The following is a 25,529-nucleotide window of genomic DNA, read 5'->3' on the forward strand; positions in this document are numbered from 1 at the left end:
TCAACCTTTTTCTCATAACGGTCACCTCCACCTTGGCAGTTACCTCCTGGAGATCCGAAAGGGCAGGGCATAGGGTGGAGGTATAGTCTGGACTCTTTAGCCAATGGAGAGAACATCATGACACTTTTTTGTTACAGGCCACATGTTCTATGGATACTCATTATACATCTTTAATGTAATGGTGTCAATTGTGTTCTGGACCCTCAGGCCATTGATCATTGCTGCTTCTTCGGCACCTTTTAGAGGTAGTTTCCTATCGCAAGGGTAAGACAGAGCCTGAGCTCCTGTCCACTCCTCTGCCCACTTTGACGAGGCTGTTTGCGGAATAAGGGCAACTTCTTATGCCTGATGTCATTAGCTGCCACTGTTGGTTTTTGTTTAAAATTTAAGTAGTGAGGTTTGAACCCAACAGAATTGAGGACGTTTTGATTACTAAGCAAAGACGCTACCCCTAGACCAGGGTTGCAATTTTTACATTCTTACAACAGCGATTTTAAATTTTTCCTGGGGATGACTGGTGAGATATGGCATGGGAGATCTGTTTCTGGGCAAGGTTGGGCAAGTAATTTTGGTCTGTGAAGGCCTTAGAGAGACCCTTGCTCCCACATGTGGCACTAGCACCTTCCCCAACTTCTATCTCCTCCTCCCTGCACCATACCTCTTCTTCAACCCCAATACCCATTTGACCAAGACTGCTGCTCATGTTGGTCACAGTCACTGTTGAGTCTTAGTGCTCAGTGACAGTGCCGTGTGTGTGTGTGTGTGTGTGTGTGTGTGTGTGTGTGTGTGTTGGCGTGCGCACCTGCGTGTGTGAGCGAGCGCACGCGCCCGTCCGTCCGTCCGTCCGTCCAAAAGCTTAAATATTCAGCATTCTTTTTCACTGTGCCCGTCTGTGTGGCTAGTAGCAATCTATCCTTTCCATATTATTGTTACTCCATCCTGGACTTTCCAATGTTGAGATTTTACTTAATGATTTTCTATCCAACCGACAACTGTCTGTTGTTTCCTTTTGTTACCATTATCTTATCACATTACATTCTCAGTGACTGTCCTCTTTATCCCCCCACTTTCCTGCGTTTTATTGTATTTATTGTCACCTTTCGAACCAAATACGCTCTGCATTGATTGTAGGAGCTGTGTATAGCATCCAACATTCTTCCTGCGGATAAAAATATCCCTGGACCTTGAAACTGGTCAAACTATCTTCCTACACCGTCTCATATTTTTACGCATTTTCTTGTACCTTTCTGTGCCGAGTTCTTTGTTGCATCCCACACGGAATTCCCTGCCCCCGTCCTTGCTCTTATTTAAATATGCACATATTAACCTGGCTTATCCAATTATACCTGCTAAACTCTCTTTTCACACCCAAGAACCTGCATCCCACACAACAATCATCATCTTCGCACCCCCCCCCCCCCCCCCTCCCGCCACCACATCCAAATTGATCTCATTGTGTTTCAAGTGGATTTTATATCATGTTTGACTATAGACAATGCTCACACAAGTTTCACCTTTTCCCATATATTTCACTATGGACCCATGCTCCTTCAGTACAGAATAGTTTCCCTCTCCCTAGTCAGAACCCAGTCCTACATACTGTCTTGCACTGTTACCCAGCTTCATGGAATTTCCTAAATGGACTGACCATCAAACTAGTCATAATCGACTGCAACCCCCTCCCCTTTACATATGACCTCTAGCTGTTCGAATTCCATCAGTCCATAGCCCTCACTGATACGGTCCTGTAAAACCATATAAATCATGCCTAAACCTCCTTTGATTACCTGCTCTCCAGCCATACACTCAACGAAGTATCCAAACTGTCCACCTCATACTCTAATCTTGGATTACCAGTATCAATCACCTCTACAACATCCTCAGTAACCCTTCATTGCTGTTGCTACATTTACCACACACTTAGAAACTACCTCCTACCATCAAAAGCATCAGTACTTTTGAAAGGCTGTACCTTTTGCCTCACTCACAAATTCAATGGTCCTGGGCTTATTAGAAGATCTTTCCTCCTACGGTGGGAATACTTTTACTACAAACTCTACTTATTAGACAATCCAAAATCAACACTGAACCCTGTCTGACTCAGTTTACTCCTCCATTCAACCATGAGCCATCCAAACTGCCACCTACTCACTACCGTTAACCTTCCAGTATATACTGAACTTGAACCTGGCCTCACCATAATACCCCAAATCATTGAACAAGGAAACCAACCTTAGATCAGTAGAAAGAACTGCAATCAACCACCCAAAAACTGTACCCAACCTTATAATCCTACCTCCCGATGAAGGCTCCCAAATGTGGTTATGAACTGCAGGGATTACCTGTCTTGAAGTACTCTGCCAGCTGTCACATTAGTCCACATGTAAGTCCTGCCACAGTAACTCAATTCCAGAACTCCAGCAGGATTTCCTGTTTATTCTCAAATCCTTAGATCTATCCCAAAACCTCTTCCCTAACTGACTCTCCCCTCACATCCACCACTCCTGCATTCTACACACTTCCTGGAGTTTATAAACCCAACCACCCATAACACCCCATTGTGGCTGGTTACTATACTCTTACAGAAAGAATAACTGCTGTCGTGGACCAACACCTTCAGTCTTTAACCCATAAACTATCCTCCTACATAGAAGGCACCAACTATTTCCTTCATCGATTCTCCACAGTTCCTGCATATTTACTACAAAATGCATTGGTCATCACACTTGACACTACTTCCCTCTACACTCCCAATACTCAACTGACTCTAAACCTAGCCTTCTTCCTCTTCGTCAATACGAAGGCATCACCTACAAACAAATCTGTGGTAGGCAATCAAAACTCACATGGCAGCACCCTATGCCAAACTGTTCATGGACGATCCCGAGGAATCCTCCACAACCATCCAGAATCCCACACCCCTTAGCTTGTTCCGATTCACTGATGACATCGTCGTGATCTGGTCTGAGGGTGAATACACCCTATCCACATTCCTTCAGAACCTTAATACCTTATCCTATATTCTCCTTCACCTAGTCCTCCTCAGTCCAGCAAGCTACATTTCTCAGTGCAGACCTCCACCTCAAGGATGACTACATTAGTAACCATGTTCACATCAAACCTACCAACCATCAACAGTACCTCCACTTCGACAATTGCCACCTATTCCACACCAAGAAGTCCCTTCCACGGCACCTAGCTGCCCATGGTCATTACACTCGTAGTGACAATCAGTCCCTCTCCAAATTTGTCAATGGTCACAATGAAGCGATCACAGACCAAAATTACCCTTCCAACCTTGTCCAGAAACAGATCTCCCACACCTTGTCTCACAGTAACCTGTCACCTCTCATGGACCCACTGTCTGGCCACAAAGGAGCACACCTCCCTTGATTCAGTACCACCGAGGACTGGAGCATCTGAATCATATACTCCACCAGTGCATCATGCTCTGCAATGAAAAATGTACTCCCAACCCTTCCCAGAGTGATGTTCTGCCACCCACCCAACCTTCACAACATCGAGCGTTCCCTTGGAATGACAAACTAATCTAATCTTATTCGGGCCACCTCTACCTCTGCTCCCAACCCCTTGCCATATGGCTCACATTCCTGCAATATACCTTGATGGAAGACCTGTTACATACATCATTTCACTACCAGCTCCAGTCCTGTCACAGGCATCTCCCACCACAACAAAGCCAGGAACACCCATGAAAGCAGCCTTATGAACAAGCAAGCTGCAACCACTGCACCATATTCTACATGGGCATGACAACAGTCCACAGGAGTAGCCACAGCCAAACTGTGGCCAAGAGACAGCTGGACTATCCTTTCACAAAACATGATGTTTCACTTTAATGCCCCCTTCACACTTCACAGCCTCTGCCATCTGCCCCCCCCCCCCCCCTCCTATAACAACAACTCTCCAAACTGCACTGGTGGGAACTTTTCCTACAACATATCCTCCTTTCCCATAAGCCTCCTGGCCTCAACCATAGCCAACCCTCTCCTCCACGTGCCTAAGCCTTTCCCTGCTCCCTCTCTAGTACTATACACAACTTCTATCCTGACAATACTCCCGCATATTTCTTCCCTTCTCTACACTCCCCTTAAATGCTTACAAATTTGCTCTTTTCCTACCATAAATAATCTTTGGTGCTTTCTGGTTAATTTGTTTCACTTCTCTGCCAATAATATGAGCATACTGTTGTTCCACAATTTCAAACATATTTATTTTCTGATGGTCCTTTCTTCCTTTACATAGTAAGTTGCACTGTATTTAGTAGTCAGCATTAAATTGTAGGTTTTCAGTAACTGGCTGGGTGCGTTAGTTTAAATGCCAGAGGAAGACAAGGGCATAAGACCACCTATAGGACAATACCTAGTAATGTGCTACAGTGTTCCAAATTAATTAATACTAGAAGAGACTGACAAATGCCCTCATACATGCACATATCCCCAATTAAATGTGGCTCCTTGTGAAAGTGGAAGTATTATAGGGCACTTTTTACATGCACTGAAGCACTCACAAGAATGTAAGCCACGAAATTCAGTGACCAGACCATGGTTTGGACAAAACGATTACTGTGAAAAGCATTTGCAGATGCTTGTTCTGGCTAACTTTTTATTGTGTGGCCACACATAATTATAGTCTGACAGATTCATGGGTTAATAAGTTACAATCCACTGAAATAATATTTCTGGTGTATTTTATCTATCTATAAGAAAATTATGTTGGAAGGGCATCATTACTTCATAAATAAATGTGATCTAAACTTTATAAAATTAGCAACCAATGCACATTTGTGTATTAAAATTATCTTGTCAGTCTTCCACTGCACTTTTCTTTTTCTTTTGGGGGGGGGGGGGGGGGGGGGGGCTAGACAATTTGAGTATTCCAACAATAAACACAATTTTCTAAATTAATATCTACAATAATTACAGCAATTCTAATTGAAAAGAAAGTAATTCTTGAGACTCAAATAACTTACAATGACACGCGCGCAATCTTCTACATCAGATTCTCGCCATCCACGACGGAAATGGCTGTGTGTGAGTATTTCTGTCCAACGGCTCCACCTAACAAAAAATGGATTTAGCAGATTCTCAAAATTGATTGGTCTGTGATGTGTGTGCTGAGCTGTTCATGTTTAACATGGAACACAATAAGTGGCTAGTAACAGTAGTTACTGAATTTCTGTTCTTTGTATTCGACAACTAGAAATCATTAATTAATTAAATACCATTGAGTTTTACAAAATATTCAGCGATGTAAAACAAATTGAGTTGAATACTCTAGTCAGTCTACCATCATTTATCTCAGCTGAATTTACTATGGACAATTTTTACATAGCCAAATAAAATAAAAGCTGAAGTTTATGTCTTAATACTACTTGGTGCATGTATTTCATCTTTGTTGATTAAAAAGTAATTACAATGTTTGCTACATGTGAACTAAATTTAAGACACCACCAACTAAGTGAAAGAGCTATCATATGCATGTCAACAACAAACAATGATGATTATTAAAAACCCATATTTGTTTATTTACCAGACTTTGAACACACATGGCACTTGGAAAAGTATCTAATCTAAACACAATGCTGACATTATCAATGTAGTATAGCTGCTCCTTACATGTATTAAAGTATCTGTCACAAATAACATTAACACCAACACTTACCCAAATGTCAGAAGACCCCTTTCTATTTTAAAACATTCGCTTCTTGCCCAGCTCCCATACACAATTTCACCATCCCTTGGGATATAATCATCGCACGGGAACTTTATCTTGTGTTTCTTACCATGTTTCCTGTGTCTTCGGCCTGTAAAAATAAAATAAACGACCTTTACTACTGTGCCAAATGTATGCACACATGCATAAAAGTATAAAAATGCAACAGTTTCATCTCTCAACTCTGAAATTTCAAAGTAGGAAGAATTCTCACTTTTCTACAGGATATTTACATGGCCAAAACAAAAAATTTCCACATTTTTACAAGATTTCCCAGTTACAAACACTTTTTCCTAAGTGAAAATACACTATACCCGGAGTGAAAGTATGTTTTTTTCCATGTTAAGAGACAACATACTTTTGCTTGGAGCTGTAAAACTTACTTTTGAATGTAAAAAGTTTTATACTCTGGTGTAGAACTTCACAGCACAATTGTAAACGAACCGCAGCAAAATGCATTTTGAAAATATCTTTGATGGACGACAACATGCACACTGCATATTTTTGTATTACAAATGTATAAATACGAATACCACTAAATCCAGCATCGTAGTTTCCAAAACACAGAAACTCAGATTGCGCTGCCTGATGCACTTTTGTCAGCCAATCATAATTCATGTCACATGATCTTGCCAGCCAATGACAGCATACAGATGGCGAGTCACCTAATATTACCGCTGGAAGCAGCTCCCAAACCAAAACAAACAAGACTTAGAACTACTTAAACCTAACTAACCTAAGGACAACACCCATCCATGCCCGAGGCAGGATTTGAACCTGTGACTGTAGCAGCAGCACTTAGAACCACTCGACCACAGCGGCTATCACTAACTAATTCTGCAGACCACAAGTGAGCAGAGGGGATGGTGTAATTGGTTAATACAAACCACTGAGAAATGCATGGAAGTATGATTTTAAACACGTACTTTTTAAAAAAACGAAAACCTGTTATTTTTTGCACAATTGAAAATAGAAACAAATACTTAATTAACACTGTTTCTTACATTGTAAAAAGTTAATTACATCCAGAGTAATTTGCAAGGTAAAGTTAATGCTTGAGTAACTCTTCAGCAGTTCAATTATGTCCACATGCTGACGTTTTTATTAGTCTTTTTCTCTGAAGAATACTGGACGGCACCAATTTGTTAGAAGAATATTTACGTTAACATGAGAATGTGGTTAAACTTAAAAATTTGTTTTTGTTTTCAATTACAGAATGTAAAAAAGTGTGTCCTGATGTTTCAGGCCAATAAATGTTCAAAGTAGTGCCCATCAATTTCTGCACACATTTGCAGGCTACTGCATAATGAATGTCTTACACTATGCAGTATATTACGTGTAATGTTGTTACAGGCTGCCTCAATACAATGTTTCATATCCTCTGATCCTCTAGTCTTGTAGGCACATCACCGTACACGTTCTCCTTTAACGTACCCTACAGAAAAAATCTAAAGGTGTTTAAGATCAGGAGAATGGGCTGGCCAATTTGTGTGTCTGCAATGTCCTATGAAAAGCCTGTTTAACTTATTGCCAAGGGTCAGCCTTGTGTTCATTGCAGAATGTGCAGGAACACCATCATGTTGACACCACATACAGCTATGCATTTCCAGTGGGACATTTTCTAGCAATGTTGGCAGATCATTTTGTAGAAACTCTATGTATTCTGCATCTGTTTGGGTGCCTTCAAAAAAGTGAGGACGAATGAGATGGTCGCCAATTACTCCGCACCATACATTTACATTCCATGGTCGCTGTTGCTCTACCTGTCGAAGCCAGCGAGGATTGTCAAAGGACCAGTAATGCATGTTTCGTAATTCACTTCAGCGTGGTTTGTGAAACCTGCTTCATTGGTAAACAGATAGAACTGACATGCATTCTCTGTTAATGTCCATTGACAGAAATTCACTCTATTATTAAAGTCATCTCCATGTAATTGCTGATGCAGCAACATATAACATGGGTGAAATTTGTGAAGGTAAAGTATGTGCATTACACTACTTGACTCACTGTGCTGTCTCTCGCAATGTCACGTGAACTCGTGTGGGTTCACAGCAACAGCAGCTAACACACCAACTGCACCTGCTTCTCTTGTGATGGATTTGTTATGGACCTGATTGCATGTTACGACCATCCCAGTTGCATACAATTGTTTGTAGATGTTTTTAAATGTGCGGCACATTGGATGCGCTCTGTCCAGGTACCTTTCTGCATGCAGGCTGCAGCTGCATTTTATCTACACTTGCCACAGATGAGTACCATCTCTGCCTTTTCAGAGTTAGAGTAAACCATTTTCACAGTTCTTACAACACTGTACACACTGTTGTACTTGCGACCTTCTCACATTCCTACTGTGCATACTTCTGTTCTTACTTGTGTACAGTACACTATCACAGATGTCCGGTAACACAATGTACTACAGTTATTTTGAGTACAAGGACTAATTCAGCAAGCGCTAAGTGCAGGCACTGAGACAACCAAACTTGTAAATACTGTAGTCTTCGTAAACATACCTCTAAAGATTTTGTCTGTTACAACACACGACTGAACGTCTGAGGTTACAATGAAACAGCGTTGATTAAGTATTTGTTTCTATTTTCAGTTGTGCTAAAAATTATAACAGGTTTCCATTTAAAAAAACGTAAGTATGTGTTGAAAATCATATTTCCATGTATTTCTCAATGGTTAGTATAAACTAATTACACCAGCCCCTCTCCTCACTTTCGGTCTGTGGAATTGGTTATTCAGTGTTTGTTGTGGTTTGGGAGGCGTTTCCAGAGGTAATGTTAGGTGACTCACCCTGTATTGTGAGCATACGACACGTTTTCATCTCTTACTTTTTTTAAGGATTATTATACTGTCAATGTCACTGCATAATCCGTAATCTATGGACGAACTAAAATAAATATGAAAAACTAATTCTGAAGCTTGGTTGTTTTAGCAGGTGTTACCATTTAATATACATCAAACACAAATGTGAGAGCAAAATTTTAAATAATGGCAAAATTTTTTTTCTCAGTGGCAAGTTGTCAAAGTGTTAAGTTCTGAAAGAGTCAAATGCTCCGTGATTAGAGTAATGTAAAGCACATTCTTACATATTATGATGTAATTCATCTTGTGTAAAAGGAAATTTACTTTGAAATGAACACTTGTCAACTCACTATTCACAATATTTTCCCTTGACTTATTAGAAATGTAAATAGCTGTGATGTTACGCTCTTCAAAAGCAATTTGTTATTATGAAACATATAGTCTTTGCCCTACAGCCTCTGACACATTTTACTGTCAGCAGGCGCTTGTGTGTGTGCACCGTGTTTTGTTGTTATAATGGCGCATCTTCTTTGTGAAGAAAATTTCGTTTTTGTGTTATTCTCTCATTTACATTTTATTGCTGTAGTTTTAGTCTGCAGACAAGTTGATGTCAGCACAGAAAATAGGCGTCACATACTAAACATGAGATTAAACAAATCTTTAAAGAAGTGGATTTTTGTTTTTATTTCAGTTTTTAAGTTCTAACCTGACCTGCCATTACATGCCACGTAATAAGCCTAGTGCCTCTAATACATATGTTGTTCCATATGCATCAGATAGTGAAAGCAGGAGATGAAGTAATTTGCCCATTTCAGTTTAGTCATTGCATAATGACAGCAAATGTTGCTAAATACTTTAAAATCCAATCAAAATTTTTCACATACAACACAGTGTTTAATGCTCACTAACGAGTAACATATTTGCTATGCATGAAGTGGTTATATTCAATAACACAGATTAAATAAGACTCTTAATCTTTCAGATAACATCCAACACAATATTGAAGGCCAATGTAAACCATCAATCATAGTACAAAAACTAGAAAGACATTCATCTACATACGCAACACAACTAAATGTTTATCTCTTGTTTTATAATTTTTGTTAGTTCTTGAATGGTATAAGGATTTATGATAACATGAACTGTAAGGATACCATCCAATCAAAAAATGTAATTTCTATTTTACAATCGCACAAACAGTTATGAATTCTGATTCTATTGTGTTTTCATGACAACAGTGGGTTGTGTACATATGTCTGTGCTGTTGTATGTGTCAACATGTCAAGCATTCATCAGGTACAATTTTTACTACTTGTAAAAAATGGACTTTCACTGAGAATGCATCCTAGTTGAAAGAGTTACACAGACAATACAAAACAAAAATTGAATGTTAAGTTGTTGAATAGCCAATGAAGAACATATCAACAATCAATGATCAAATCCGGTGTTTAATTGCAGCAGAGTCAGATTTCAGCACTTACAGAGTTATTTTCAGTGCTTACACCAACAGCTGACAGTAGTACAAAGTGTCACTTCAGTAAGCCATATTGGTTGATGTAGAACATACATGAGTATAACATTACAGGGTGTATACGGGGACAAGGAAAAAAAATCCCAGATTATTCCCGGATTTCCCATTTAAAAAATATGCTTTTTCCTGGGCGAAAATACACTTTTTCTGTGCTAAGTGACAGTAGGTTTCCCATAGATTTTCCCTCGGAACTGTAAAACTTATCAATCCTTTGAATGGTTAACGTTTTATACAATCGCATAGAACTCCCCGGGGGGGGGGGGGGGGGAAAAAAAAAAAAAAAAAAAGACGGGGCAGAGAAGTTTTGGAGAGACTTTTAATTTAAAAAAAAAGGAGAGAAGTTTTGGAAAGACCTTTGATTTGCAGCAACATATAGGCTGCATATTTTCGTATTACGAAAGTATAAATACAAGTTGCACCAAACACAGCACGTTAGTTTCCGGAGCGTTGAAACCGAGGTTGCGATGTCCTTTTGTAAGCGAGTCATATCTCAAGCCACGAGATCTCGCCAGCCAATGATAGCAGCTATTCAGAGCATAGGACACGTGTTATAGTCAGCCAATAGCAAGATCACTGGTTACATAGCGCGAACACGCAGGAGGAAAAGTTAATGGTTTACATTAATGTACACAGTACTGTGTATCTACAAGAAAAGCTAAGCTTTCACATGTAATTTTGGTCTCTAAGATTAACACGCTACAACAGAAGCTAAGCTTTCACATGTAATACTGATTTTTTTTTTTTTTTTGCATGTGTTATACTTAATATACATCACACAAATGTGCTAGTAAATTTAAAATTCTGACATAAATGTCTCGGTTCGAAATTTTTGTAAGTGGTCCTCAAACTGTTCAGTTTCGAATGCTCTGTGATTCAGATATCCATCCCACTTTCTCACACGTAACATAATTCATCTTGTGTAAAAAGAACTTTACTTTGAAAGTAACGCTTTTCTGAACACCGTTCGCAATACCATCCGGAGACTGTTAGAAATAGGTTCAATTTACCAGTTGCCAGAGACCGCCAGAAAACAAGCATTATTGTGCGTGTGCAACTGTAGTGGTGTAGGAAGCCCGCATGTTCGTGTGTATAAAGCACTAACAGAGCTGACATTACATCATAAAAGAAACAGGGCATCAGAGGATACTCCAAAGAGCATCAGAATTTCGTAAGCAATACTAAAATGCATAATTCGGCTTGATGTGCAAATTGGCTTTTTTCAGATTCACAATGAAGTAGGTCCCATCTGATATTAAGCTTTTCAGTGTGGTTTTTGGGATGTAAATTTTCTTGGAGTACCAGTACTCTGCGATCTCATTTTTGGTTCTTTATTATGGCATAATGCCATATATGGCAGAAGATGATAAAGTGCACTTGAAATTGCACTTGAAATTCAGAGAACATTTGGAACTAGGCAATACTGCAGAAAGAAACACTTCGTTTCAAATAAAATGATTGCCTCAGTGGAAAGATTAATAGAGCCAAATTTCTTTAGCAAACTCTCAAAAATAACTTCACTGTTCTGCAAGGCGATTCATGCTTGACTGCTACTAACTTGGAAATACAATAAAATCAGAAAACTGAAATTAATAATATATTTTTGCCCTCCGTAATTATGTGAATGTATTTTAATTAACTTGATAGCTCCCGGCCACAGAAATCCGTTTTGTTTTCATTTGACGTGGGAGCTGTACACGAAGAGAAGCAGCGAAATCACTTAACGTAAACACGGGTCACGTGGAGGTTAACTCCCTCCCCACTACAACTCAGACAACTCTGTGCAAGCGTGAATCTGGCCGCTAGGGTGCGGGAGAAAAATTTTTCTCGTTTGCATCTGGCTGCTTGCTGCTACTACTGATACAGCTGACAGCCAAACTTCAAGTAGCGGGAGAAGGTTCTGCTTATACGTGAGTCAAATGCGCATACGCAAGAGACCGCTGGGAATTGGTCAAACGAACCTAACGTAAACAGTTGTGACGTCATACTCATAGCAAGCAGTTTATTGTTACGAAGAATTACAGTCTGCGCCCTACGGCCTTTGACATATTTTTGCTATTTGCAGACGCTTGTGCGTGCACGGTGTTTTGTTGTTGTAAATTGCACATTTCCTTTGCCACTACAGTTTTATTTTTTTCCCCTCTCATTTATATTTTATTGCTGCAGTATCATTCTCCAGTAGCAGAATACAATAACATTCTTTGCTAGAGAATCAATTCTGCAGTCAAAATTACAAAAATGTAACTGAATGCTAAAACAATGAAAAATTCCCGGAATTGCGAAAAATTCCCAGTTTTTTCCCGGATGAAAAAATTCCTGGGTGTCCCGGGTCGTATACACCCTGCATTAACTCATGCTGGACTCCTGTATCTTCTAAATCAACCAATATTGTTTACTAAGCACCAATGTCACCTGTTGTTATATGCACTGATAATGACCGTGTAATAGTTGAAATCTAGATCAGCTGTAATAAAATGACTGATTGCGCGACTGATTGCTGTTCGTTTTTCCACTGTGTTAAGACAGAATGTTTTGAGTGGCTGCACGTCCACATTCTCAAAAACCCATAGAAGAGGCAAAATGGTTATATCGTGACAATACAATGTACTTTTCTATTGGTTCAGAATCCCAGCACTATCAATACCAGCATTCTCGCTGATGATCCAATCTTTCATATATTTATTCAAAGCCAATTAAATTCAATAGTGAACTGTTAAGCTACAACATAAAATTACCTCTTCCTCTGCCAACACCAATGGCAGGATCTTCATCACTTTCTGATGAACTGTCCAGTTCAGACATGTCGACAACTGACTCATCATGGCCATATCGCTTGATTTGTGTGCGGCGTCTGGGTTCAGATATGACAAGTTGATCCTGGAGGCAAAATTTTTTTATAGTAAAATTTTAACGTAACTGCAAGTCAATGTAAGGACATGGCAAAGCATTTTACATACCTTTTCTTCTTTCTCCGAGGTGTCAATTTCTGCTTTCTTTGCCCATTTCTTCCAGAAATCAGGATCATCTATGTCAATATCGGACCGTATTCCAGATGAGGCAAAACTAGCTTTTGAGAAGGTTGATCCTTTCTCAGATTCTAATGTAATGATTTGTGTTCTGCGTTCTAAAATTTGATCTATATCTTCTTCACAAAACTTGTCTCCTGCGCTATCTTCATCCATAATGGCACCATAAGCACCTATCAACAATTGTCAAGATTTAGAGTGACTATTCTTTAGAAGTCAAAGACACAGTAACACATTTCTAAAACGTGCAACAATTTTACAAAACAAGTTTAGGTTTTGAGCCACCAACAAATATTTTTTGCTATTAAGGAAAAACTTAAACGTATGAATTCAACAATTCCTAATGTGCTAAAAATAAATAATACATTAAAACCTTGTTATCATCCACCTGCTTTTAAGAAATTCCTGCTGAGAAGTCTGGTAACATCACTCCATGAATGTGCAGCAATTTACAGCAAAGACCTTGGAACAGCAGTTGAACGGAACGGATAGCCTCTTCAAAAAGTTTATAAGATGGGAGGGGAAAAACAGTGTAATGGTGCAGACTGACTATAGCATGGAAAGCATTTCCAAAAGAGATAAAAATGTGGAACATGGATGATAAGCAATTCATCAAGAGGTTAATAGAAGCTTTTGCAATGTGGTTCTACAGAATAAAGCTGATGATTTGACTGATAGATAGCATAACTAATAAGGCAGTACTGAACTGAAATTAATGGCACGACTGGACTGAAAAAAAGAATCGGTTCATAGGACACATTCTGAGGTATCAAGGAACTGACACTTTGGAATTAGATGAATGCAGTAAGCAAGAACAAACGGTTGTGTACTACACGAGTCGTTTGGAACTGAAGAGGCTTGCAGAAGCTAGACAGGTGTGGAGAACTGAATCAAACCAGGCCTCAGACAGAGGACGACAACATCAGTTTATATACTTTAAGTGCATAAAAACAAAACAGAATTGACAGACCAGAGCAGAGCTTGTATTTCCACTTTTCATCGTGTTCATTCATTTCACCATAATTAAAATAAGTGCATAAAAACAAAACAGAATTGACAGACCAGAGCAGAGCTTGTATTTCCACTTTTCATCGTGTTCATTCATTTCACCATAATTAAAATGGCAACGATCTACATTTGCCACTAGTATGGCAAAGCAACTACAGTGAAATTCCTATTTTACTTTATAGTGCAGTCCAGGCTTAAAAAATGGAAAATTGAGGAAAAAGCAGAACCGAGGAAAACATTAAAACCCCGAAAATATGAGCAAAACATATGTAATTAACATATATGATTAAAGATCTTAATCCTCCAATATATTCTATAAAATTAGTATAAGTGAAGGAAATTAATGTACATCATGTTTATATGATAATTTGTAGTAATGAATCAACAGTTCTTAAAAAAAATCACAAATATGTAAAAACAAACAAAAGCTTGTCAAAAATCAAACTAGTATCTGGGTAGAAGGTAATCAAGTTATTTTCTGACATGCTACAACTACAAATTATACATCAAAATACACTGAGTCGTGTGTGTGTGTGTGTGTGTGTGTGTGTGTGTGTGTGTGTGTGTGTGTGTGTGTGTTGACAAAGGCCATTGGCAGAAAGATGTAAGTGTGAAAATTTTCTCGTTGTACCCATCTGTGACTCAGCATCTCCGCTATATGGTGAGTAGCGATTTTCCTTCTCATAATATTGTTACATTCCACCCTGGATTTTCCACTGTTTGAAAATACACATTGTTGAGAGACTTTTTGTTTGAGTTCACCAAGAAAAAAGCAAAAACTGATGAATACAGTGAATTAAACTGAAAGTACAGTGAACGTCGTTGGTATCTTACATGTGGGGTGTGCGTTTTGCTTCTGTAGCTTATGAAGTGTTATTTAAGGCTCGATGAGAGAAACAGACGTGAAAAAAATGAGTAATTCCCCAGCTGACGTTGCACACTTATTAGAAGTAGGCTCAGTGACGTTCTGTACATTGTGAAAAATATAAATTTAAAAGAAAGCTCAGGCCAGTACAGTTTCGGTTCATCCCTTCTATCACTGCTGCCAATTTTTACAATCTACTGCACACTGTGCAAATATATATGAGTAGTGCATGTAGTTGTTGAAAATATATGTCAGATTTAAACATTAAAGTTTTTAAAATATGCAATCACAAAATCTTTGTACCTACTTCCGTGAGACATCTCTGCACTAGCATATGATCTGCACAAAAAGTATATTTTCGGCACTTCACAAAATGCTTTCACCCCTACCTGCATGCCTGTCATTGAAGGGCCATTCCCCCTCTTCACACATCCAGCAGGAGAGTTCATTTTACATGCATTAACATGGTGTGGTAGTTGCACTGGCTGTTGGATGACTAAACAAGCTGCTAACCAATAAGAGCTCATTAGCCAGAAATGACAAGACATTTCCTTTATTCCAACTGAGCATATTCTTCAAGACTTGGTTTTTTAATTTAAAGGGTTGATGATCGACATTGTTCCTGAATACAGCACATCGAAAACACATGCAAAAAGTTGCAATTGAGTTACAAGCAGCACAAGAAAAAGTGGTGGCTGGGCCATTTGTCACAGTTTGGCTTGGTCTGCAACACTTTGCATGGACTGCCCTGTTTTTCCATTGCTTCCGCAATCCAACAGTTCTATCATAATTGTGCAGTGAAGCCAAATGTTGGAAGTTGTATTGACAATGTAAGCATTTCCTCTCTCTTTATCTCCCCTGTTCGCAACAGCCTAAAATATTCCCTTAACTCCCCTACCATCCATGGTGCGAACCATCTGTCTTTCGTGCCAACTGTCAGTTTTTCAGTCACATCACATGTAAACAGGAAAAAAATGAGACGAAGTCAAGCGAGACATTGATTAATAACATAGAATCAAGATAAGCCTTGCTAGGCTGTAAAGTAAAATAGGGGAATTTTTAACATTGATCTTATGGGTTTTCCACAAGGGCTACGAATTTATGGCAGATAATTGCAAAAACATAAAACTGAGAACGTAAAATCAAAGTTCCACTGTAACTGGAATGCAACAGCCAGCAAATAAACTCAGGATGCTTTGTGTAGAGGATAATTTCCTTAAGGATAAGGTTTGGTATCAATGGGTCTTCAAAGTTCACAGTCTCAAAAATAATAAATAAATAATATACTCTTTCACTTAAATATTATCACCTATTTCACTTCTTTAAGAAAATGCAGTATTAAAATATTCAATGAGAAAGTACACATGATTTTCTGATGTAGTTTACTTACATTTTTAAATGTGCACCAGCACCAGTCAGGCATTGACAAGCATTGTTGTTAGTATTTTTGGGAGGTTGGCTACATGGCAAGTGTGAAAACTGTATTTGTAATCACTGGCTGTATGTTTTGCTAATGTGTGCTGTATTGGTTTACTATAGAATGTACTTTATATATTGAGAGTGTTATTATATGCATTACTATCACAAAACATAGTAGGTGGTGTCTGGCAATCGAACATTCAGTTCGAAATGCACCACACAATTATGTGGTGCCTATAAAGCATCATGACAATAATCCCATGTGTATGAGTAACCAATCTTGATTATGTGTGTAATGAAAAGTGCTGTGCCAATGAAACTATTTTAAAAGTGCAATTGGATACATGTGCACTCATTTATGGATTACCCAATGGATTTAAATTGGTTGTCAATCAACTGTTATTCATTATGCACTCCTTCCACAGCTTTCTAATCACAACATTGTTAACACTGCTTGTACACTAGTGGACTAAAAACACCATAAGGTGAGTGAGACACACAATGGATACTGTTTGTGGGACCCATTTCTGAAGATTTGCTCCACAATTGGAATTGCACCAACACTGGGTTTGAGGCACAAAGTGGATACCCTTTGACAAGCCCATTTTTGCTAATTACAAAGATATGTGTTACACACCAATGTCCATCATGTAATGGAACCATAAAATGATCTCAAAGTTGGGGATCAATTATTACAAAATGAATTACAAATGAATCAACATTCATGGAGTGTCATGATACATCCATGCTAACTTAAGTAAGTTGTATCCTGTTTTTATTAATTGTATAAGAATGAAATTTATACTGAACTACAGGGAAACTGATTTATTACTAAGCAAACAGATATGTGCCAGAGTTATTAGAAGAGTACAGCCAAGTATAAATTGTATTGCAAGAAGATTCTTATTATAACAGCAGTGTCAGAAGAGGAGTATTTAGAAACAGCTTACGAGCGGAAAGAAGATGAAAGGTAGTAGGTAACAACAGTTAATTTAGAAAGTTAGAGGAATTATAATTGCAAAATTCGTGCCAGCCTGAGAATTTATACAAGCTTAGAAAAACTTGACAGTACTGACTTCAAGAGTTACTCCATCAATCTGAAATAGAAGTTCTAAGTATTAACACTCTTTAGGAGAGGAAGTCAACAGTTGTGAGGATACACAATTCAGCTGAATTAAATTCGGAAATTTTCTTTTACACATTAGAAGTGCAATAAATGAACAACTAACTTTACTATAATTTTAATAATAAGTAAATGGGACAAGAGGAGTCCAAAGAAGGAAATGATATCCTATATATGTTTCAAGTTTTTTGGGGTACTTCCTGGGTGGCATGCAGCAGAATGTGACAGCACAAATTTCTATGGCATGGCAGGTACAGGTGCAGATGCTACTAACACTTTACAGAATGCCAAGGAGGATTTCAGACTACTACAGCCCTAGTTATTTTGATAAGTAATAAAAATTCAACAATAATTAGGAATGAAAGAATTATTTTAATGCGTGAATAACAAAAGAATATGAAATCATTGAATCACTTCTCATGTGGATATGAATATTGCAAATATCAGAAAGTGGAGCTGTGCAGTAATCAGGGAAATAAACGAGGAAGTAGTTCCATTTTCCATGTGTATTACACAGTTTTTGTCTTTGAAAATCCATAAAGGAGAGGACCAATACTGAAAACCAAATACTCCTCATTTTAATTTCAACTCTAATGCTCAGATACAGCTAGATATTCATTTCGAACGAAAGCGCTGGCAGGTCGATAGACACACAAACAAATACAAACATACACACAAAATTCAAGCTTTCGCAACAAACTGTTGCCTCATCAGGAAAGAGGGAAGGAGGGGGAAGACGAAAGGAAGTGGGTTTTAAGGGAGAGGGTAAGGAGTCATTCCAATCCCGGGAGCGGAAAGACTTACCTTAGGGGGAAAAAAGGACAGGTATACACTCGCATACACGCACATATCCATCCACACATACAGACCATGTTTGTGTGTCTATCGACCTGCCAGCGATTTCCCACGTGGAATGTTTCCTTCTATTATATAGATATTCATTTCTTTATTTTTAAAAAAGCATCATTTTTTAAAATATAATACTTCGAGGTAGCATCTTCATCAAAGTTAAACAAGTTTAGTTTAGGAAACACAGGAAAGTAATGAGATCAAAGGTAATACAATGATAGCAGATGAAAGGTGGGTACAAGCAAAATTTCCTGCAGCATATGTCATGGATTTAATTAAGCCTAACATTACACTGATTTCATCACGTACAATACAGCTGACAGTGGTCTACATATCTTACCTTTTTTCAAAAGATCTTCAATTTCCTTTTTTGACAGCTGTTTGTTTGTTTGATCTTTACCTCCTTGAGCTGTATTCATACTCTGAAGAACTGCTTTATCAAGGCCCAACTTCAATGAAGCTTTGTCAAACATCTCCCGTTCATATGTGTTTCGACAAAGCAGACGATAAACTTTAACCATTTTTTGTTGGCCAATTCGGTGACATCTTGCTTGTGCCTAGAATTACGAATCAATATATTTATTTAACAACAGTACAACAGCAAATTTTAATATGGAGCACATGCTGTACTATTGAATACCTGTAAATCATTCTGGGGATTCCAGTCACTGTCATAAATAATTACAGTGTCTGCTGCAGTCAGATTAATTCCAAGCCCACCAGCTTTTGTGCACAGTAGGAATACAAAACGATCTGAGTCTGGTTTACTGAATCTGTCAATGGCAGCTTGCCTGAGATTCCCTCGAATACGTCCATCAATCCTCTCAAATGGATATCTGCAGTAGTTAAGAAAGCATGGAATATTATCAAATGTTACAAAAGAATACACAAGTTAAGAGAGCTATCTTGGTTCCAACAGTGCTGTAAAAAAAAATCCTAATTTTGATAAGACTGATTTTCAGATTTAAAAGTTATTTGTGTATTGAGAATAGTTAAAAACCATGAATCAGAAGAGTTATTTTGAGTCCTAATCAAACCATTGGTCTGTTCAAGATCTGGAGGACTATAACGCAAGAAAGTCAACCGTTTCCAATGAAATAGGAGGAAAAGTATCAGTATAAAAATAGATTTCAGAGCATTCCTGAACATGGTAGTCAAATATCACAAAATTTCTATATCAGAGTAGACTGCCAAAAGTACTGTTTTTTAACTTAATTTACAACTAAAAAAATTAAGCTGGAAATGCTCTTACATTCATCACACAAAGATGTATGCTTGTAACTGATATACTAATGTTTAATGCAAAAGAATCTCACATTTCAAAACTGTAATAACTTAGAAATAACATTCCAGTAATTATGACCTTTAAAATTTATATTGGCACCATGATCTGATTACAGAATACAGCTTGCACAGCTCCTAATGACGAGAAAAAAATATAGCTCCCACTAACAGCAAACCCGTAAAAAGGAAGTAATAGTGTTTTTAAGTTCTTCTGAATGAGAACTACTTTTGAAATTGTTTAATGCTACACACAACTTTTGAGTATAATGAATAAATGAGAACAATTTTTATTTAAGGCGAACCATACTGCTAACTGTTTTATAAGTGAGAGCTAAGTAACAGTTTTCTTCATTTCAAAATAAGGACCATTTAAAATGTTCAGGTAACTGAAGGTTACTAATCCTTACTACTTTTCAGCATAAAAAGTCAATATTTTCCATAAAATATTTTTATTTTAAATTTAATTACATTTCTCAACAAGAGTACATTTCATGAAATAATTTCTTTCACATTTCTCGTGGGCAATGTTATGAGTACAAATTAATGTTTGTTATTTTGTGATGTTACATGGCTATATCAGAATTTAGCATTCTTTATATCAAATTCACAATGGAAGCTAAATGATTCAATTGTACAATATGCAAAACAATTATTACTGCTAAACTAATTGAGGAAATCGGTAATTGCTACATCTCAAATTGTGCTGTGTGCAATGTTACTAAATGTGTTCATGTTTCTCTATTTTGTTGCCACTGCTCTAGTTTTCATCAAAAGGCAGGCAGGCTTGAATTTGATATCTGCTTGACAAGTTCATCACAGAGATAGAGCGCAACCTCTGATGCGCGAAGGACATCGACTGTGCCCCTTCAAAGGAACCATCGTAGACTTTTCCTCATGTAACAGGATGGGGATTTCAACCGCCACTCTCCTGAATACGAGATCATTGCCTTACCATTGTGCCACCTTACACAGCAGTACTTTAAATATACTATGGCAACTCCTCGGTAGCTCACAAATAATGGAATGGGTAAAGGTAAATACTGATCGAATATCTGAAGCATGGAGTGCTCATCAGGAACATAAATAAGATTGAAAACATTACTGAGACAGCATCACTCTGGAATGCATAAAGCAATTTCAACGAATTTGATGCATGTATTTGATACTTTACGGGCATGCTGATATGTAAAAATTGTACAAAAGTACCTTACTGTTGAAACCGCATATTCTCTGTTAGCTGGGCCCCTTGGTGACAGTTCTTATAACAATTCATACCTTTAAGTGTGAGGAAGGTAAGGACAGAAAAAGCTATGTAATACATGATATCCAGACATCGCTCTTATTGCTGTCTGAATGCTTATAAGCCAAGGATAAATCAATAGTTGAGCAACATTGGATGACCTACTCGAGATTAATGACGTATGCAGAGAGCCACTAGTAAAGTCATCAGGCAATGAATTTTATACACATCACGTTTAGATCTCATGGTGCTCACTGCTAAGCCTGTGCCTATACAATCCAATTTGAGTAATCTCACCTACCTTCATCTTTTCCCTGTCAGCAAATGGGCAATTTTCACACCCTCTCTCTTTAATTCTTTCAACCTTTCCCTTCCTTATTTCATATTTCCCAGTCTAATTCAGCTACATCCCTCTTCCTACTCAGAAACCTATTTCACCGTCACACTTTCACATTCCATTTCTTCATATAAATAAAGGGTAACTTTCATTCATAACAGCACATTAGCCATTACACTCTAACTGATTTCAGTAGCTGTCATGGGAACTTCTAACAATAGTATTATAACCACTATCTAATTTAATGTAAGAATCAGATTCCAAATGTCTTTATAATGTGTAACTGACATTTGTTCAATACTATAAATTACAAAATGAAATATGTGCACATCAAATAAACCAGGCGAAAAGGTGTAACAGTTTCCCAAAGGCTTAAGTGATTTACATGTGTCATAAATGTAGGTAGATTTTAATTAACCTCAACACAGTATGTTTTTATAAATACTGCTTGATAAATACTCATATACACTTATCAATAGTCCACTATATTGTCTTTTACTGAATTTTCCAATAACATGACACACACCACGGCAGATACATTCAATCATAAAGATGACTTATTTTATGAATCTGCAGTGTTTACTTTAAATATCAGTTTGGAATACATGTACTTACTTTCTGTAAACTAAATAATCTTCAAGAATATCCAAGCACCTAACCATTTGGCTAAATATCAGAACCCTGTGGCCATTTGCTTTCAGTTTGGGCAACAGCTTGTCAATTAAAACCATTTTTCCTGATGAATTAATCAGTGCTTGAAAGTAGCCATCAGGATCATCTGTATTCAGCTGCTTCGACTGACGATAGTCGAACTGAATCTGTTCTTCAGCTCCTAAAGTTTTTGTCAGAGTGTGGTATTAATATCACATGAACATCCACAAGGATAATGAAACAGAATCAATGAAAATTTTCAAAGTTACCATTAAGTAAATATGGATGAATGCAGCATTTTCGTAGCTCCATCATAGTATTCATAAGGTTGGGAACATTGGCTGATGTAGTTCCTTTTGAAAGGAAAGAAAAATTTCTCTCTAGTATACCACGATAGTACTTCTTCTGAATATTTGTCAGTTCAACCTGGAACAACATGGATTGGTAAGTATATATATTTAAATGCCCTCTACTAAAAGAAAACTTTTGCAGATTAGAGAAAGTGACACAAAAGTTGTTGAAAACTTTTTCAAATTATAGAAAGTGGCGAGAAAGTTATGCACAGCTTACATATCTGGAGAACAAAATTCCACATAATAAAACACACAATACTATCTTGAATTTAGCAAAGCTGCAAACCAAATTACAGAGTAGAGAAACATATATTTATTAATTATTTGTGATAAACGAAATGATTAAAATTTTATATTATGTGAGACTGAAAACCCCAATAAGTGATTCCAACATTAAAAATTATTCTGAGGCTTGGGTAACTGAAAAAACAGGTGTTTCATTTATTACAGTTACAGAAGCAAGTGCTCAGTTAAACTGGTTCAAAAGGACAATGACCAGGACAATTTGCAACACAAAAATGACTTGTGACATTCAGTACAATGAAATTCCGAATGAAGCTGAAATTTATATCCATAATTTTACTGACATGCATTTTACAACACACAGACTTAAGGGCGCGAGGCGGAGGTTGGGGGGGGGGGGGGGGGGCGTCTTTGCTTCCTTCATTTTGTTTCAGGGCACAAAAACAACTCAGCTCATACACAACCATGGCAGGACTGTAGAACACAAACACAAAGGGAAGGAGTTAAATACGATTAGATGTTCAGCCCAACCAACGGAAGGAAAAACAGCCAAAAACAGGGACGGACGCGGGGGGGTTGCGGCAGGAAAGGGCAAGAGGGTGGGGTTGCGGCAGGAACGGGTACGAGCGGGGGGGGGGGGGGGGGGACGAAAGGGTACGAGGGGGGGGGGGGGGACGAAAGGGCACGAGGGGGGGGGACGAGAGGCACGAGGGGGGGGGCGAAAGGGCACGCGGGGGGGGTGAAGAAAGGGCACGCGGGGGGGGGGGGAAGAAAGGGCACGCGGGGGGGGGGAAGAAAGGGCACGCGGGGGGGGGGGGGAAGAAAGGGCACGCGGGGGGGGGGAAGAAAGGGCACGCGGGGGGGGGGGGAAGAAAGGGCACGCGGGGGGGGGGAAGAAAGGGCACGCGGGGGGGGGAAGAAAGGGCACGCGGGGGGGGGGAAGAAAGGGAACGCGGGGGGGGGGGAAGAAAGGGAACGCGGGGGGGGGGGGAAGAAAGGGCACGCGGGGGGGGGCGAAAGGGCACGCGGGGGGGGGGGGAAGAAAGGGCACGCGGGGGGGGGGGGAAGAAAGGGCACGCGGGGGGGGGGGAAGAAAGGGCACGCGGGGGGGGGGGGAAGAAAGGGCACGCGGGGGGGGGGGAAGAAAGGGCACGCGGGGGGGGGGGCGAAAGGGAACGCGGGGGGGGGGACGATAGGGCACGCGGGGGGGGGGACGAAAGGGCACGCGGGGGGGGGGGGACGAAAGGGCACGCGGGGGGGGGGGGGGACGAAAGGGCACGCGGGGGGGGGACGAAAGGGCACGCGGGGGGGGGGGACGAAAGGGAACGCGGGGGCGGACGAAAGGGCACGCGGGGGGGGGGGACGAAAGGGCACGCGGGGGGGGGGGACGAAAGGGCACGCGGGGGGGGGGACCAAAGGGCACGCGGGGGGGGGGACCAAAGGGCACGCGGGGGGGGGACGAAAGGGCACGCGGGGGGGGGGGACGAAAGGGCACGCGGGGGGGGGGGACGAAAGGGCACGCGGGGGGGGGGACGAAAGGGCACGCGGGGGGGGGGACGAAAGGGCACGCGGGGGGGGGGGACGAAAGGGCACGCGGGGGGGGGGGACGAAAGGGCACGCGGGGGGGGGGGGGACGAAAGGGCACGCGGGGGGGGGGACGAAAGGGCACGCGGGGGGGGGACGAAAGGGCACGCGGGGGGGGACGAAAGGGCACGCGGGGGGGGGGGGACGAAAGGGCACGCGGGGGGGGGGACGAAAGGGCACGCGGGGGGGGGGACGAAAGGGCACGCGGGGGGGGGGACGAAAGGGCACGCGGGGGGGGGGACGAAAGGGCACGCGGGGGGGGGGGGGACGAAAGGGCACGCGGGGGGGGGACGAAAGGGCACGCGGGGGGGGGGGACGAAAGGGCACGCGGGGGGGGGGACGAAAGGGCACGCGGGGGGGGGGGGAGGAAAAGGCACAAGGGGGGGGGGGTAAGGGCAGAATACTACTGATCACCAAAATCCTTGGACACGAAGAATATTTTGAACAATAATAGAAGTATTGATGGTTGCAACAAAGGAAAACAAGTTTAATAAAAAGACGTTACAACTCCGTCATAGCCAGTCCCAAGCCTGGTTGCAAAAGGAGGAGGGGGACGAGTAACACCTCGTAAAAGAACCTTGGTTCACCTGGCCCGGGTGATAGTACCTTGTGAGGGCCCCTTGCCAGGGATAAGGTGAAGACCTCAAAGGCAGTGAAGACGAAGATGAAGATCATCGATACGGCGGAACTGATGGAAGAGGCAACCATGCTTTTTGGGATATTATAACACCTGTCGTCCCAGGTTATTTGGACAAAGGGCACGACGATTCCACAGATTGGTGGCAGTAGCCCTACAGTGTCTGTTCCACATGTTAGTGGCGGCTGATCTATCAAACTCAGGAGTGGAACTCTGAGCTTAACCAGACTGAAATCTCAATTTCAGTCACAAACTAAGTCCAAAAAATCAACATGGGTACAGCACCTTCAAAGAAAAATTACCCCAGTGGGTCAAATAGTACGGTTGAAAAACCGCAAGCGGTCTATTCGGATTCTGGGGAGACCACAGAAGTGTGCATCATGGAGGTAAATCGAAGTGCCTTAAAACCCCGCAATAACAAAAACAAACCAAAATCGAGAATTTGGCTAATGACATTTAATGTAAATTCTCTCTTAAAAAATGAGAAAACTAAAAAACATCCTGGACAAATCCAGAGAACATAAAATCAAAAATATCGCATTTCAGGAATCACTGTATACAGGTGAAAATTCTTTTGATTCAGAAGGACACAGGTAATACAAAGAAAATCCTGGAAAGCAAGCCATGGCAAATTGTCCACAATTTCGAACTGGATTTATAGTAGATAAATCAATACTTGATTCAGTCATGACTTTCAAATCTTACTTGGGTTGGCTCTCCACGATGACAATAAAATCAGCTAATAAGATACGCACTCTAATCAATGGGCATGCACCAACTAACATCACTAACAAAAACAAAGTAGAAGTAGTAGTAGTCTGGAACCAATTAGATAATA

General features: G+C 40.1%; 1 protein-coding gene across 1 annotated transcript in view; it reads right to left on the minus strand.

The window, feature by feature from the left end:
• The window catches only part of LOC126457232 (chromodomain-helicase-DNA-binding protein 7-like), a 311,277-nt gene that overhangs the window by 152,383 nt on the left and 133,365 nt on the right, over positions 1-25,529 (minus strand). The window contains exons 16-23 of the mRNA XM_050093361.1: positions 22,144-22,300; positions 21,839-22,055; positions 19,003-19,198; positions 18,703-18,919; positions 13,030-13,271; positions 12,808-12,949; positions 5,686-5,827; positions 4,994-5,081 (exon numbers count right to left, since the gene is read on the minus strand). Of these exons, the coding sequence (XP_049949318.1) occupies positions 4,994-5,081; positions 5,686-5,827; positions 12,808-12,949; positions 13,030-13,271; positions 18,703-18,919; positions 19,003-19,198; positions 21,839-22,055; positions 22,144-22,300 (1,401 nt within the window). The remainder of the gene's footprint in view (positions 1-4,993; positions 5,082-5,685; positions 5,828-12,807; positions 12,950-13,029; positions 13,272-18,702; positions 18,920-19,002; positions 19,199-21,838; positions 22,056-22,143; positions 22,301-25,529) is intronic.

Source organism: Schistocerca serialis, chromosome 2 (assembly GCF_023864345.2).
Source record: "Schistocerca serialis cubense isolate TAMUIC-IGC-003099 chromosome 2, iqSchSeri2.2, whole genome shotgun sequence".
NCBI classification, from domain to species: domain Eukaryota; kingdom Metazoa; phylum Arthropoda; class Insecta; order Orthoptera; family Acrididae; genus Schistocerca; species Schistocerca serialis.